The sequence below is a fragment of the Gnatocerus cornutus genome, unplaced genomic scaffold (assembly GCF_029298725.1).
Source record: "Gnatocerus cornutus isolate USDA-ARS CGAHR unplaced genomic scaffold, icGnaCorn1.1 ctg00000023.1, whole genome shotgun sequence".
Taxonomy (NCBI): domain Eukaryota; kingdom Metazoa; phylum Arthropoda; class Insecta; order Coleoptera; family Tenebrionidae; genus Gnatocerus; species Gnatocerus cornutus.
In genome coordinates, this window is record NW_028275375.1 from 3,252,024 (window position 1) to 3,268,687 (window position 16,664).

Consider the following 16,664-nt stretch of genomic DNA (forward strand, 5'->3'; position numbering starts at 1 on the left):
TGGTGGACCACCCACTGATGAAGTTTAAGTATACATATCTATATGTATTTAAATTTTGCAGCTTAAAACTAAAATTTAGAGCAATTCTGGGGATGAGGATAAGAATAGTTATCGCATACATTATGTATAAGCCCGTCTCATTACAGTATATTATGTACAGACAAAAATTTCAACTTTCAAGTTTGTAAGTTTGCATTAAATTTATTGCTCGAAAATACGTTTCTTTTCATTGTCGGAGAAAACCAAAGCTAACCTAAAGAAACCGTTATATTATAAAGATTGTAGCTCTTCTGGGAATTTCAACTTTGCAACCGTTTTCTACTTTTTTAGATATATTAAGCGTATTTCGCCGAATGTTTTCAATGATTTTCGCAACGTTCTTTTTCGTTCTTGGGTCCCTTGTCAGGTCACCCGCTATTTCCCCCACTAAAACAAAATTTGCTTTTTATTCCCACCAAGTTCAACCCCCACTTGATATAGTACCAAAGTTGTAAGCTGGATATTCATTTGTGTTGTGAACTTTGGCAGTGACAACAGTGCAATCATGACTTGTAATTTTTACGATTACCAAAGCAGGGTACGTATAATTACTTAAATTATTTTGAACTATTGTAGTTATTAATCTTAACTGATTGCCTTTTATTTTGTTTTCTTAGTTTACTTGTCTCATGGTATTTAAATATTATTTAAATTATTTTTATTATTACACAATTGTTTCGAATTTTAGAATGTTTGGGCTAACTTCCAAGAGTTAGAGGCCGAATTTTTCCACTTTGGAGTGCAGCACCTCTATCCTAACATCGAAGAAGTCCGCCAAGATATATTCCAGATGCCTGAGTACTTCTCCCTGGCGCATTGCGTTGCGGAGGACCTCAGGATGGGGCGCGGTATAGCTGTAGACTTCCGGTAAAACGATAATTATAATTCTTTATCTTCATCATTATAACATCAACGTTTTAGGCTAAAATTCGGCAGAGTTGAAACTCTCAAAGGGCAACGGCAACGAACGGGAGGTGTTGCTGTGTTGCGGTTTTCTATGCGCAATATTTTTTACCTCATCACTAAAAAATATTCGCATGGTAAACCTACATACTACACACTTTTCTGTTCGTTGCTCCGATTGAGAGATATGGTCATATCCGAGCGCATCTCCCACTTGGCCATCCCGCTTATCGGATGCGGCCTAGACGGCCTTGAGTGGCCGAAAGTAAAGTTTATGATAAACTTTATATTTCGTTCTACCAATCTACACATTGTGGTGTGCAGCCTGTAACACCGTAAGTCGATTTTTAAATGTTTTCAATTTTAATTTAAATTCTTATTTCAGATTCGGCCATCTCATAAATGAGCAGACATTATGATGTTGTATCCAAGCTTCGAGGCTAGCTACGTAATTAATGCGTGGTCACGGCGACAAAACATTTTTATAATGTCTGCTTATTTATTTGTGCATTAGGCCTACTGGGGAAAGCACGTAAAAAAAAACGCGCCTAAAAAGCTGTACCTCTATGGTGGTGTGGAAATCAGCTGAACCTGTTTATTAATCTTTAACCATCTATTAGGAAATAAGTACGTCTCAACCGAGATATCGATGTGTAATTTTGGAAATTTGGGTGAGTTTCTACACTAATTAATGTGACATGTTATAAACTTCAGTTGCAGGTCGTTGACAAAGCAAAGAATGTTAAATGTTAAAAGAAGCCGGTCCGCCATTTTGTATATGTTCGGTAGAGATGTATGTGCAGCGGCTGAAATTTTATAATTCCCTATTATTAAAGTTCTTAAAAAAGATCATTTCACATTTGATTTTCATCCTCTAAAATATTGGCAGCATAAAATTCGTACTTTTATCCAGGATTTTGTACACAGGTGCAGATAGAGGCAATTGTCATAATTTTATGTAATTGTAGATTTGACTTTATTGTCTTTCGTGTTATTCAAGGTTAACTTGAGCAAGCTGCATTCGCTGCAGGATAACCAATCGACGAACACTAAGAAATAGAAGTAGCCAATAGAATGAGGGCAGATACGAAAATGCATTTCACGTATTGCTGGTTGTCTAGTCCGTCATGTTGTTAGTACATAATGTAAACTTCTTTATTATGTTTAAAGTTATTTTTCTTTATTATGTTTTAAAATTTCCCAATGTAACCTAGTGTATGCACAAAAGACCTTAGCAACAACTACTGCTGGTCTCACCGCCTAACAAAAGCGAAAAAATTGTTTAAACCCACAGGGCGAGATTACAACCCTCTGACAATTGATGGAGGCAAACTTGATATGGGAGATTTATCAGTGAATTTTTCTCTATTTTTTGGGTCTAATGCCATTGGGGTACATTTTCGACTTTTCACATTTTTAGAGGGTGAATATAAATGGGGCGAGATTACAACCCTCTGACGGCTGGTGGAGACAAACTTGATATGGGGGATTTATCAGTGAATTTTTCTCTATTTTTTGGGTCTAATGCCGTTGGGGTACATTTTCGACTTTTTACATTTTTAGAGGGTGAATATAAATGGGGCGAGATTACAACCCTCTGACGGCTGGTGGAGACAAACTTGATATGGGGGATTTATCAGTGAATTTTTCTCTATTTTTTGGGTCTAATGCCATTGGGGTACATTTTCGACTTTTCACATTTTTAGAGGGTGAATATAAATGGGGCGAGATTACAACCCTCTGACGGCTGGTGGAGACAAACTTGATATGGGAGATTTATCAGTGAATTTTTCTCTATTTTTTGGGTCTAATGCCGTTGGGGTACATTTTCGACTTTTCACATTTTTAGAGGGTGAATATAAATGGGGCGAGATTACAACCCTCTGACGGCTGGTGGAGACAATCTTGATATGGGAGATTTATCAGTGAATTTTTCTCTATTTTTTGGGTCTAATGCCGTTGGGGTACATTTTCGACTTTTCACATTTTTAGAGGGTGAATATAAATGGGGCGAGATTACAACCCTCTGACGGCTGGTGGAGACAAACTTGATATGGGAGATTTATCAGTGAATTTTTCTCTATTTTTTGGGTCTAATGCCATTGGGGTACATTTTCGACTTTTCACATTTTTAGAGGGTGAATATAAATGGGGCGAGATTACAACCCTCTGACGGCTGGTGGGGACAAACTTGATATGGGAGATTTATCAGTGAATTTTTCTCTATTTTTTGGGTCTAATGCCATTGGGGTACATTTTCGACTTTTCACATTTTTAGAGGGTGAATATAAATGGGGCGAGATTACAACCCTCTGACGGCTGGTGGAGACAAACTTGATATGGGAGATTTATCAGTGAATTTTTCTCTATTTTTTGGGTCTAATGCCATTGGGGTACATTTTCGACTTTTCACATTTTTAGAGGGTGAATATAAATGGGGCGAGATTACAACCCTCTGACGGCTGGTGGGGACAAACTTGATATGGGAGATTTATCAGTGAATTTTTCTCTATTTTTTGAGTCTAATGCCATTGGGGTACATTTTCGACTTTTCACATTTTTAGAGGGTGAATATAAATGGGGCGAGATTACAACCCTCTGACGGCTGGTGGAGACAAACTTGATATGGGGGATTTATCAGTGAATTTTTCTCTATTTTTTGGGTCTAATGCCATTGGGGTACATTTTCGACTTTTGACATTTTTAGAGGGTGAATATAAATGGGGCGAGATTACAACCCTCAGACGGCTGGTGGGGACAAACTTGATATGGGAGATTTATCAGTGAATTTTTCTCTATTTTTTGGGTCTAATGCCGTTGGGGTACATTTTCGACTTTTCACATTTTTAGAGGGTGAATATAAATGGGGCGAGATTACAACCCTCTGACGGCTGGTGGAGACAAACTTGATATGGGAGATTTATCAGTGAATTTTTCTCTATTTTTTGGGTCTAATGCCGTTGGGGTACATTTTCGACTTTTCACATTTTTAGAGGGTGAATATAAATGGGGCGAGATTACAACCCTCAGACGGCTGGTGGGGACAAACTTGATATGGGAGATTTATCAGTGAATTTTTCTCTATTTTTTGGGTCTAATGCCGTTGGGGTACATTTTCGACTTTTCACATTTTTAGAGGGTGAATATAAATGGGGCGAGATTACAACCCTCTGACGGCTGGTGGAGACAAACTTGATATGGGAGATTTATCAGTGAATTTTTCTCTATTTTTTGGGTCTAATGCTATTGGGGTACATTTTCGACTTTTCACATTTTTAGAGGGTGAATTAAAATGGGGCGAGATTACAACCCTCTGACGGCTGGTGGAGACAAACTTGATATGGGAGATTTATCAGTGAATTTTTCTCTATTTTTTGGGTCTAATGCCGTTGGGGTACATTTTCGATTTTTTACATTTTTACAGGGTGAATTTAAACGGGGCGAGATTACAACCCTCTGACGGCTGGTGGAGACAAACTTGATATGGGAGATTTATCAGTGAATTTTTCTCTATTTTTTGGGTCTAATGCTATTGGGGTACATTTTCGACTTTTCACATTTTTAGAGGGTGAATTAAAATGGGGCGAGATTACAACCCTCTGACGGCTGGTGGAGACAAACTTGATATGGGAGATTTATCAGTGAATTTTTCTCTATTTTTTGGGTCTAATGCCGTTGGGGTACATTTTCGATTTTTTACATTTTTACAGGGTGAATTTAAACGGGGCGAGATTACAACCCTCTGACGGCTGGTGGAGACAAACTTGATATGGGAGATTTATCAGTGAATTTTTCTCTATTTTTTGGGTCTAATGCCATTGGGGTACATTTTCGACTTTTCACATTTTTAGAGGGTGAATTAAAATGGGGCGAGATTACAACCCTCTGACGGCTGGTGGAGACAAACTTGATATGGGAGATTTATCAGTGAATTTTTCTCTATTTTTTGGGTCTAATGCCATTAGGGTACATTTTCGACTTTTCACATTTTTAGAGGGTGAATTAAAATGGGGCGAGATTACAACCCTCTGACGGCTGGTGGAGACAAACTTGATATGGGAGATTTATCAGTGAATTTTTCTCTATTTTTTGGGTCTAATGCTGTTGGGGTACATTTTCGACTTTTCACATTTTTAGAGGGTGAATATAAATGGGGCGAGATTACAACCCTCTGACGGCTGGTGGAGACAAACTTGATATGGGAGATTTATCAGTGAATTTTTCTCTATTTTTTGGGTCTAATGCCGTTGGGGTACATTTTCGACTTTTCACATTTTTAGAGGGTGAATATAAATGGGGCGAGATTACAACCCTCTGACGGCTGGTGGAGACAATCTTGATATGGGAGATTTATCAGTGAATTTTTCTCTATTTTTTGGGTCTAATGCCGTTGGGGTACATTTTCGACTTTTCACATTTTTAGAGGGTGAATATAAATGGGGCCAGATTACAACCCTCTGACGGCTGGTGGAGACAAACTTGATATGGGAGATTTATCAGTGAATTTTTCTCTATTTTTTGGGTCTAATGCCGTTGGGGTACATTTTCGACTTTTCACATTTTTAGAGGGTGAATATAAATGGGGCGAGATTACAACCCTCTGACGGCTGGTGGAGACAAACTTGATATGGGAGATTTATCAGTAAATTTTTCTCTATTTTTTGGGTCTAATGCCGTTGGGGTACATTTTCGACTTTTCACATTTTTAGAGGGTGAATATAAATGGGGCCAGATTACAACCCTCTGACGGCTGGTGGAGACAAACTTGATATGGGAGATTTATCAGTGAATTTTTCTCTATTTTTTGGGTCTAATGCCGTTGGGGTACATTTTCGACTTTTCACATTTTTAGAGGGTGAATATAAATGGGGCGAGATTACAACCCTCTGACGGCTGGTGGAGACAATCTTGATATGGGAGATTTATCAGTGAATTTTTCTCTATTTTTTGGGTCTAATGCCGTTGGGGTACATTTTCGACTTTTCACATTTTTAGAGGGTGAATATAAATGGGGCCAGATTACAACCCTCTGACGGCTGGTGGAGACAAACTTGATATGGGAGATTTATCAGTGAATTTTTCTCTATTTTTTGGGTCTAATGCCGTTGGGGTACATTTTCGACTTTTCACATTTTTAGAGGGTGAATATAAATGGGGCGAGATTACAACCCTCTGACGGCTGGTGGAGACAAACTTGATATGGGAGATTTATCAGTGAATTTTTCTCTATTTTTTGGGTCTAATGCCGTTGGGGTACATTTTCGACTTTTCACATTTTTAGAGGGTGAATATAAATGGGGCGAGATTACAACCCTCTGACGGCTGGTGGAGACAAACTTGATATGGGAGATTTATCAGTGAATTTTTCTCTATTTTTTGGGTCTAATGCCGTTGGGGTACATTTTCGACTTTTCACATTTTTAGAGGGTGAATATAAATGGGGCGAGATTACAACCCTCTGACGGCTGGTGGAGACAATCTTGATATGGGAGATTTATCAGTGAATTTTTCTCTATTTTTTGGGTCTAATGCCGTTGGGGTACATTTTCGACTTTTCACATTTTTAGAGGGTGAATATAAATGGGGCGAGATTACAACCCTCTGACGGCTGGTGGAGACAAACTTGATATGGGAGATTTATCAGTGAATTTTTCTCTATTTTTTGGGTCTAATGCCATTGGGGTACATTTTCGACTTTTCACATTTTTAGAGGGTGAATATAAATGGGGCGAGATTACAACCCTCTGACGGCTGGTGGGGACAAACTTGATATGGGAGATTTATCAGTGAATTTTTCTCTATTTTTTGGGTCTAATGCCATTGGGGTACATTTTCGACTTTTCACATTTTTAGAGGGTGAATATAAATGGGGCGAGATTACAACCCTCTGACGGCTGGTGGAGACAAACTTGATATGGGAGATTTATCAGTGAATTTTTCTCTATTTTTTGGGTCTAATGCCATTGGGGTACATTTTCGACTTTTCACATTTTTAGAGGGTGAATATAAATGGGGCGAGATTACAACCCTCTGACGGCTGGTGGGGACAAACTTGATATGGGAGATTTATCAGTGAATTTTTCTCTATTTTTTGAGTCTAATGCCATTGGGGTACATTTTCGACTTTTCACATTTTTAGAGGGTGAATATAAATGGGGCGAGATTACAACCCTCTGACGGCTGGTGGAGACAAACTTGATATGGGGGATTTATCAGTGAATTTTTCTCTATTTTTTGGGTCTAATGCCATTGGGGTACATTTTCGACTTTTGACATTTTTAGAGGGTGAATATAAATGGGGCGAGATTACAACCCTCAGACGGCTGGTGGGGACAAACTTGATATGGGAGATTTATCAGTGAATTTTTCTCTATTTTTTGGGTCTAATGCCGTTGGGGTACATTTTCGACTTTTCACATTTTTAGAGGGTGAATATAAATGGGGCGAGATTACAACCCTCTGACGGCTGGTGGAGACAAACTTGATATGGGAGATTTATCAGTGAATTTTTCTCTATTTTTTGGGTCTAATGCCGTTGGGGTACATTTTCGACTTTTCACATTTTTAGAGGGTGAATATAAATGGGGCGAGATTACAACCCTCAGACGGCTGGTGGGGACAAACTTGATATGGGAGATTTATCAGTGAATTTTTCTCTATTTTTTGGGTCTAATGCCGTTGGGGTACATTTTCGACTTTTCACATTTTTAGAGGGTGAATATAAATGGGGCGAGATTACAACCCTCTGACGGCTGGTGGAGACAAACTTGATATGGGAGATTTATCAGTGAATTTTTCTCTATTTTTTGGGTCTAATGCTATTGGGGTACATTTTCGACTTTTCACATTTTTAGAGGGTGAATTAAAATGGGGCGAGATTACAACCCTCTGACGGCTGGTGGAGACAAACTTGATATGGGAGATTTATCAGTGAATTTTTCTCTATTTTTTGGGTCTAATGCCGTTGGGGTACATTTTCGATTTTTTACATTTTTACAGGGTGAATTTAAACGGGGCGAGATTACAACCCTCTGACGGCTGGTGGAGACAAACTTGATATGGGAGATTTATCAGTGAATTTTTCTCTATTTTTTGGGTCTAATGCTATTGGGGTACATTTTCGACTTTTCACATTTTTAGAGGGTGAATTAAAATGGGGCGAGATTACAACCCTCTGACGGCTGGTGGAGACAAACTTGATATGGGAGATTTATCAGTGAATTTTTCTCTATTTTTTGGGTCTAATGCCGTTGGGGTACATTTTCGATTTTTTACATTTTTACAGGGTGAATTTAAACGGGGCGAGATTACAACCCTCTGACGGCTGGTGGAGACAAACTTGATATGGGAGATTTATCAGTGAATTTTTCTCTATTTTTTGGGTCTAATGCCATTGGGGTACATTTTCGACTTTTCACATTTTTAGAGGGTGAATTAAAATGGGGCGAGATTACAACCCTCTGACGGCTGGTGGAGACAAACTTGATATGGGAGATTTATCAGTGAATTTTTCTCTATTTTTTGGGTCTAATGCCATTGGGGTACATTTTCGACTTTTCACATTTTTAGAGGGTGAATATAAATGGGGCGAGATTACAACCCTCTGACGGCTGGTGGAGACAATCTTGATATGGGAGATTTATCAGTGAATTTTTCTCTATTTTTTGGGTCTAATGCCGTTGGGGTACATTTTCGACTTTTCACATTTTTAGAGGGTGAATATAAATGGGGCGAGATTACAACCCTCTGACGGCTGGTGGAGACAAACTTGATATGGGGGATTTATCAGTGAATTTTTCTCTATTTTTTGGGATCACTGCGACCGGGGTAGATGCTGGATTTTTACGATAACGGTGATGAAAAAGGCGGCAGCACAACCCCCTTTGATTATCCCTTTTCTGTATATTTTACACCAAAGTATTGATTGTTACAATGGGAGGTTATTATTCCAAAGTCAAATTGCCATAAATTTGAAAGAAAAGTAGCGAAATCATGAAAATACCCACGAAATTCCAGAATTTGTCTGGTCTACTGTAAAAAAAGCCGAGTGCTCGTTGTGTTGCCTATGTTACGGCGCAACCAAAAAGCCAATCCCAAGCTAACTTCAACGACATTTGCAATTAATATTCCTGAGGAGCTAAATACAAACGATGGTATCTACAGATACTATTTCATTGTATCGACGTTTCCGTTTTCTTTGGCGTTTCCGGAGGGCAACGTATTCAATGATTGGAATCAACGCGAATTTATTTGGCAAAAATTTCAACATTTGCAAGTACATTCGCATTGGTATTTTCCTTCAGCAGTCTTCCGGGCGGTTTCCGGGGTGCATTTGCAGTCGCAGGTGCAGTTGGCGGAGGACGTGCGCTCGCATTTGCAGATGCACTCGCAGTCGAATTGGCCCTCTGGCGTCTGAAGGGTGCACATTTTGGTGAAGGTTTCGGTCGAGCCTTCGGAGGAACCTGAGAAAAATGTTATTATTAAGGGAATTTTTAGGGGGTTTTTACTACTTTTGCAGCACGTTTGGCTTGACATTGTGAAAGCGGTGAATAACGCGTGTGGGTTAGATAAAGCGCTTTCTTGTCACTAGGAAGTAGAGGAAAGAATGGATAATGTGTTGCCTAGATTCATTTTTATAAGCAGCCCACGGCACCGAGTGCAGATGGTGGAGTTTCGTGTCGCGTGCAAGGTCTACAAAAATCTATGGATTTATCTTATCACAATAATTATTTATAATATGGATATCTAATAAAAATGCAAACTCTAAATAATCTTTTCTTCGAATTTTAAAATTAATGTGACGACTTGTTAGATCCGGTGCCTCCAATTAAGTAATCCGAATTGTTAATCGCTAATTGTTAAATTCAGGAGTTTCATTAAAATGCTCAACGACTCATTTCCTGTGACTAATGTAAGACGGTCTGCGAATTTTTTTCATGAGGAATAAAAAATGGGTTGTTTGGTATTTTCCAGGTAGATTTCAATCATCGATTGAGTATGTTGGAAGAGCGGAAAATGCGCATAAAGTGGAAATATGACCATATGTATTTGAAATTATTGGAAAATATGCAAAGATATGTAAGTGTGTCAGTAGATTCGTGGTAACTTTCAAACTTCCTTGGGTTTCTCAGTCTTTTCTTTGGATTCTTTGAATCTCTTACCCAGTTTAACATTTTTGCTTGATTGTTATTAAAAAAAATACTTACGAATAGATTGTTAGAATTTATAAAAAAATTGAATTCTGCATTTTGCAAAAACTTGGATTCTTTTTTATGAAATCGCCGGCTTAAGTTGTTGAGTTGCTAAGTCTATTTTGGGCTAATATGCAATTTCGATTTTATAAAAAGGACAACAAAAAAATTATTATTTCAGAATTTATAATTTTATTTTCAATTACCAAATTTAAAAGTGATTACAATTTATATATCTCCGACAAAAAAATTCAAAAAGGAATCCACAACTTAACGACTTAAATTTTTCGTTTGTTTAGATTTTTTATATTCTTCGGGTGCTTTAGGTTCTTTGTACACTTTTTTCCAGAATTATTTGGAATACCACAATTTTTGAAGTTTGCTAAATGATTGAACCTTCTTTAGATTCTCTCTTTATTATTTCGAAAGCTTCTTTAAATTCTTTTTGAGCTTTTTTTTACATATTCCTTAAATACTTCTTTAGATTCCTATTTTAATTATCTTCAAATTCTTTGATTTCATTTATAAATATATTTTTTCTAGATTATATTTCGATTCTTTCTCCACTTTCTTTAGATTCTTTAAATATTCTCTCGTTTATTTTTACCACTTCAATTTATTATTTAGATTTACTTGTTTGAGCATTTAGTTTGTTTCTTTCTTTGATTCGATTTTCTCTACATAAAGATTCTCCAGTTTCAATAGATTTATTTTATTAAAATATAAACATTTTCTCTAAAAATTTGTTTATATTTTTTTTTCTCTTTACATTTTCCCTGTACACTTAAATTTTTTTTAATGCTTTTTCGATTTTTTGTACTTATGATCTTTACATTTCATCTCTATTCTTTCTAAAATCTTCCGAGTTTATTACATATTTTTTATTCCTTCGTGTCTTTAAAATCAATCATTCAAATGAGATAAAATTTAGGCAAAATTTAACTCGATTTACTGTTTTGCCTCTATCGCTTTTAATTTTTTTATTCTGAGAATTCTTGCATTTGTCTCAGATTTTGAAGACATCACCACGATTTTGTTTAAATTTTCTAAACTTTCCGTAGATTTTCTAAATTTTCTATAGATACATTTTTTTCGATTTATACCTTATTACTTTCTTTACTTTCGAGAAAACGAGCAGGAAAATCTACAAATGAAACTATAAATCTCAAATATTTGTGTCAGCGGAAAATATGTAATTTTAAGGCGCCTTTCAGAAATTGGGCCCCCGGACGCAAGCGTTTCTTTTTTCACTTTTTTTATGTTTCGAATGTTTGCACTTTTTTACATTCACACTTAAGAATTTCAAAGTTTTACATCTATTTTTGAAGATGCTTCGAAGAAGTTTCTCTGATATTTAAGACCGCCTTGAACTGTGAAATTAAATTTCTCTTCTACAAGTAGATAAAAAAGCGTATTTTGGGTTGTCTATATTAATTAATTAATGTCATTAATACCAATTTTTAAATTTAATTTTTACATTAACTAGGTTATGAGTGTATATTGCAAGTATTAAACCTTTTTGTTTTCAAAATAAAAATCATTACACAGCTCAAGTACGATTTATTCAAAATTAGTGTAAAAAGCACGAATTTTTGTGAGTGTAAAAATTCGCATTAAAAATAGGCGGTCCAAACCAATTATGATTTGGATAGATTTCCATCTTTTTTTTTAATTTCTGTTTTTTCTGTTATATTTTGAATCTTTATGACCATAATTACGTCAATAATTTAAATAAACCTTAAAAAAACCAGCCATTTTTTATATTTTTTTGAAGTGAAGTTTTTGAGGTGAAGATATTGTTTGGCACTTCTTTTTAGATCACAAAACACCAACTTTCAAAAAAGGTACTCAAAATTAATTTGAATTTGTCGCGCAATGTTAGTGTTATTGAAAAGGGAAAAACACATAGTTTACAGTTTTTCATCGTAAATAACTCAGAAGTGAAAAGGAAATTTATACATATATTTACCAACGAGTTAGTTACAAAACTTTGCCGACGAACGTATTTTGAGAAAAATAAGAAAAAGGAAAATGTATTTTCTGGCATTTAATAGAAGTTGAAAGTGCAGAAACCCATAAAAAATCGTTTATTACTGTGGTTTTTTAATGAACGATTTGCGAGCAAAAATCGTGCGTTAATGACCCCCATTACTGAACTTTAGACGGAAATGTGAATAAACCGTGTTGAAGTAGTATCACTGCTTATAAGTACACAAAAACACAAAATTCTATTATTTTTTAGATTTTTTTTATTTGATTGATGATTCTGCAGATTCGGAAATTGCGTATAGGAAATCTCTTTTTAATTTTTTTCTCTATTCCGCGTTTTTGTGTCTCGATTGCTAATAAAATTAGTTAACGAGTCGTGTCATTCACAAACGCTCGTGTGCTAAATGAGAGTACCGTGTGCAACTTTATATTTTTGTTTTGATGATTTCATTCACGTAAGCGAGACGAGCATTATTAAGTGATAACAACTTGTTTGTCATGAAGCAAATAAATTGAGTTTTATTGCCAAATAAATAAAACTGATCGCTAAACATTCGCAGTGGCAAATTTTTATAACTATTATGAATGTTGAGGAAACATTTTACTTTTAATTTATTAAATGTTCACATATTTTCCTCTTTTATTTATTTTCGTTGTATAGAAATAGTAACGGTGAGAGACATACCAATCGATGTAATGCGTGTAAGAAAAGTAAGAAAAAATATGCGTAGGCAACAAACACGGCAACACATAATCAGTTTGAAGCTAACGGTGATGAGCAGTTTTTTCAAGAATTGCTAAATGATGAACTGCGGTTGGTCTTCAATCCCCCTTTTTGTGCCATCATTCTTATATTATCCAATTTAAAATTAGTTAGAACGGACGAATCTAATTAAGTTAATTCCAGGTGACAAAAAATGTTTTATTGCGGCATTAAATTGAAACCCCAAATTAATTTCGAAATTTAAGTTTCATTCATCACACATTTATTACTCTCAAACCTTCTGGAATATTTTCTTTAAGATAAGACTAGCAAATTAACTCACGTCACAACGCCATTTGTTTATATAAAACCGCCCAAAAACTTGCGGTGAAGACAAAATGAGTGCCTCTGAAGATGACATTGCTGCAGGTAAAATCCTCTCTTGTTTTAGTTTCGTTTTGACTTTATTTTTCTAGAAGCGGGACGTTTGTCAGTTAGTGAGAAAAAAGGAAGTGTTGCAGAAAGCGACGCTTCTTCTGCATCATCGAAATGCTGTTGGATGAAAAGCCAAGCGTGTCACCCGTACGGTTTTTATCCTGTCTTCTTCCCTGCTTTCTGTATGCCACCGAACTGTTCTCACTGCACGCCATGTAAACCTGTAACTCCGGAGTGTCCTTTCTGTGCTAAGAAAAAGGAGGAGGAATCTGAAGAGAAGTCCTGCGAGTGTTGCCAGGCGGGGAAATGTGAATGTTGCAAGAGCGGGAAAGAGTGTGGGGAGGAGAAAGAGAGTAGCAGCGAGGAGGAGGAGGAAGAAGAAGAAGAAGAAGAAGAAGAGGAGGAGGAAGAGGAGGAAGAAGAAGAGGAAGAAGAAAAAGAGGAAGAAAAACCGGAAGAACCCGAACCAGAGCCAGAAAAAGAGGAAGAAGAAGTGAAGCCCGAACCCGAGAAGAAAAAGAAGAAAAAGAAAAAGAAAGAGTAAATTCTCATACCAACTACTTAGTTCTCCATCGTAATTTGACTTGTTTTAGAAACGATGGTGGCGTTTCTGTAGCAAAATTGATTCACCAGTTTTCTAAGGACGTGTGATAATGATAAGAGTTGCTTCACACATCTGCAGAAAGTAGTCAGATTTAACACGTTGTAAACAATCTTGTTTATTGCGTTGCATAACTTATTTATGAGAGTCAGGAGAATGTCAATAAAAGTACACAAATAAATCATTGGGGAATTTTATTCATTCGCGCTGCTTTTTTTACAGCACGATCCAGCATTGTCACTCGCTCCACCTTCTTTCTTACAACAAGGCGCGTTGGTTTTATTCTTACCGCAGCCACATTTCTTCTCAGCTCCTTCGGGTTTTGAATCCTCGGACTTCGGATCTAAAAGAAGAAAGTTAAGAACAGGCAAGGGGGATTTTTAGGGTACTTTTGCTGCAGGAGTCACCTGGGGGGTCCATGCTTGCTGCTTCGTCACACTGAGCAGACGACACAAATTAACTGTTTAAATTAGATTAGATAAGAGAATTGGGGCTGAATATCGAATTATTGACTTCGATACTTGAATTTGATTGATCTATTGAAGGGATCTGACTCGATTCTTAGTCAAATATTGGGTCATTAGTATAGGCAACCAGTAAAACCCCGCGTTATTGCTTGTCGCAGCCTCAACTTCTTTGGTGGTGAAAACAACCCCTCATAAAAAACATATATTTACGATCAAATGACTAACAATTTTCCAACATAAACACGTGAAATTGTCGATAAAACTATTAGGTACAAAATATTTGGTATTAAATTAATTAGTACTTAGAACATGTCGAATTTCTACACTAAGGTATCTAACAACTCTTTGGTATGCGAATAATAAGAATTACAACTATTTTCGGCGCTGTGCCTCTGCCTCTTCGTGCTGCACATCAACGCCTGCAACATCTCATACTCTTGGTCCTCATTAGCTAAATCTTTGTGTAAATTCTCCAGGTGGTGCCGCCTGTTCATGAGCATCTCCATCGTCTCTTCGAGCACCACCTCGTTGTGCTGCATCTCGCACGCGCTCTTCGTCATTTCCGTCCTCAGGTTCGTCAACGCTTTCGCTAGATCTTCCGTGCTGCTTTTGTGCTTGTCGTACTTCCGAAGATTGGCGTCTAACCTGACTAAACTTTCTTCTTCTCGGAGAAGACGTTTGTTGAGTTTGGAAATTGACTCGAATAGCTCTAGTTGTTCTCTCATAGTCGCTTCGCTGACTGTAGAACTCGTGTCGTCGTCTTTGAGGTCTTTACTGAACTCCTCGGAGGACGGCGAAAATCGCTCGAAAGAGGTCTAGAAAAACACAGTTAACACGAAGAATGAGAGGATTTAGAAGTACCTCTGTGGATCTCGAAGGTTTATTGGACTGCTCGCTGTCCCCCTCGGTCATAACTCCACTGTCGCTGTTCTTGTCGGCGCAGAGATTCGCCTGGCTTTCGGGGTCCACAGCTTCAGAGAGCCCCTTCAAGTACGTTTCCAGGAGGTAATTACTCCCGTGTTTCCGCACTCGGGCTTTGTGCGTCTTGTCTTCCAAATACCCGATTTGGTGCTCGCTGTGTCTGCAAAACACACGACTCATGAAGGAAAGGAAATGCAATTTTCCGCTTGGGTTCATCAATTAGGTTCTCACCTCAGTTTCTTCAGTTGTCGCCTAATCACTTCGCCTTGCGCTAAAACTAGTTTAAGTAATTCTTCCGTGCTTGACGGCTGCTTTTCATTTTGTAAAGCATGCAGTCTCTTCGGATGGATAGTCTTCCAGGCGCTGCGATCCGACCATGTGCTGGCGTCCGATCGACAACGCGTTCTTCGGCTCGGTGGTCTGTCGTACTTGATCCTCCTGAGCGAGATCTTCACCTGCGAACAATGTAAGATTGATTTGACGCGTTTAAGTGGGGCTTACTTCAGGTTGAGCGGTTCCCCAGGCGTTCCAGATGTCCAGGATGGCGGATTGGTGGTCCAGGGGCTGCTCCACGCCGCGCCACCGCTCGGTGATGTGGTACAAGTCGGGGGAGCCCACGTGCCGCCCCTGAGGAATCAAATTAAGACATGGGGATGTTGCGATGTTGAAGGCATCTTACCCGCGTTTCCTCGTCCTGCAGCAGCACCTGGATGACGTCGTTGCAGGTGGTGTCGGCGGTGACGCCAGAGACCCAGCGTTGCTCGCCTCGCACCCAGATGGGCACTTCTTCGTCGCTGCTGGCGCTGTCGTCCGAGTCGTCCAACACTTGTCTTTTCGCGTCTTCCAGCCACATCATGGTATCTGGAAGAATTGAGTTAGTGAACTGGTTTGCTTAAACTGGGCTAATGAAGCGTGGCGGATTTTTATTGTTTTCCGACAAATGGTGGGAACTTGGTTGATAGAGCCGGCGAGCACGTAACGTCTCGCCGGAAACACGTAAAGCTCCTCCTCTTCTCCGCCGCCATCGTTTAACCACTGATTCATGAACACTTAGCTCGGTAGCGCACCTTCATAGAAATTTCTGACACGCTCGGTGATTTGTGGAAAAGGTGTTTTATGGACTTGTTGATTGATTTTTATTTGAACAAATTGTTTTATTTCCCACAGAGGGTTTTTCTCGGGTAATTAAACGGACAAATTGCCCCAGTTTTTGTCTCTCAGCTCACCGATTCCGGGTCAGAATTTGATCGGAAATATTTTTTACTGCCGCAATCGAAGAATAAACTTATTTCAAATCAATTTGTGAGAACAGACCGTGACGAGGATTGAATTCTCTTTAAATATTCCGTTTAAGAAACAGACAGTACCACACCGAGCCTGTCTGCAATGGTAATCGAGTCGCTGGCGCCTTTCTT

The 16,664-nt window shown here is 38.1% G+C and overlaps 3 protein-coding genes across 4 annotated transcripts in view; 2 read left to right on the forward strand and 1 right to left on the reverse strand.

Moving 5' to 3' along the window:
• The first annotated feature begins 544 nt into the window (after window positions 1-544).
• LOC148166405 (ADP-ribose glycohydrolase OARD1-like) lies at window positions 545-1,281 on the forward strand. Its single transcript, XM_088048527.1, has 5 exons — window positions 545-577; window positions 657-671; window positions 728-906; window positions 961-1,207; window positions 1,267-1,281. The coding sequence occupies exons 1-5, from the start codon at window positions 545-547 to the stop codon at window positions 1,279-1,281; spliced, it is 489 nt and encodes a 162-aa protein (XP_087904653.1).
• An 11,493-nt stretch (window positions 1,282-12,774) lies between these two features.
• On the forward strand, window positions 12,775-14,038 carry LOC148166406 (uncharacterized). The gene is made up of 3 exons (XM_088049096.1): window positions 12,775-13,254; window positions 13,302-13,800; window positions 13,854-14,038. Exons 1-3 carry the CDS (start codon window positions 13,224-13,226, stop codon window positions 13,909-13,911), a joined length of 588 nt encoding a protein of 195 aa, XP_087905222.1. The 5' UTR covers window positions 12,775-13,223; the 3' UTR covers window positions 13,912-14,038.
• Window positions 14,039-16,664, reverse strand: part of LOC148166407 (ras association domain-containing protein 9-like) — a 43,571-nt gene continuing 40,945 nt past the window's right edge. For both annotated transcript variants that reach the window (XM_088049095.1, XM_088049094.1), the window contains 6 exons: window positions 15,929-16,110; window positions 15,751-15,876; window positions 15,481-15,704; window positions 15,190-15,409; window positions 14,251-15,143; window positions 14,039-14,204 (listed from right to left, as the gene is read on the reverse strand). In XM_088049095.1, the coding sequence (XP_087905221.1) occupies window positions 14,649-15,143; window positions 15,190-15,409; window positions 15,481-15,704; window positions 15,751-15,876; window positions 15,929-16,105 (1,242 nt within the window). In that variant the 5' untranslated portion in view covers window positions 16,106-16,110 and the 3' untranslated portion in view covers window positions 14,039-14,204; window positions 14,251-14,648. The remainder of the gene's footprint in view (window positions 14,205-14,250; window positions 15,144-15,189; window positions 15,410-15,480; window positions 15,705-15,750; window positions 15,877-15,928; window positions 16,111-16,664) is intronic.

Coding starts and splice junctions, on each gene's coding strand:
- LOC148166405 (XM_088048527.1), top strand. CDS start 545: ATGACTTGTAATTTTTACGATTACCAAAGCAGG. Junction 907..960: donor GGTATAGCTGTAGACTTCCG/GTAAAACGATAA, acceptor TCAACGTTTTAG/GCTAAAATTCGGCAGAGTTG.
- LOC148166406 (XM_088049096.1), top strand. CDS start 13,224: ATGAGTGCCTCTGAAGATGACATTGCTGCAG. Junction 13,255..13,301: donor TGAAGATGACATTGCTGCAG/GTAAAATCCTCT, acceptor TTATTTTTCTAG/AAGCGGGACGTTTGTCAGTT. Junction 13,801..13,853: donor AAGAAAAAGAAAAAGAAAGA/GTAAATTCTCAT, acceptor GACTTGTTTTAG/AAACGATGGTGGCGTTTCTG.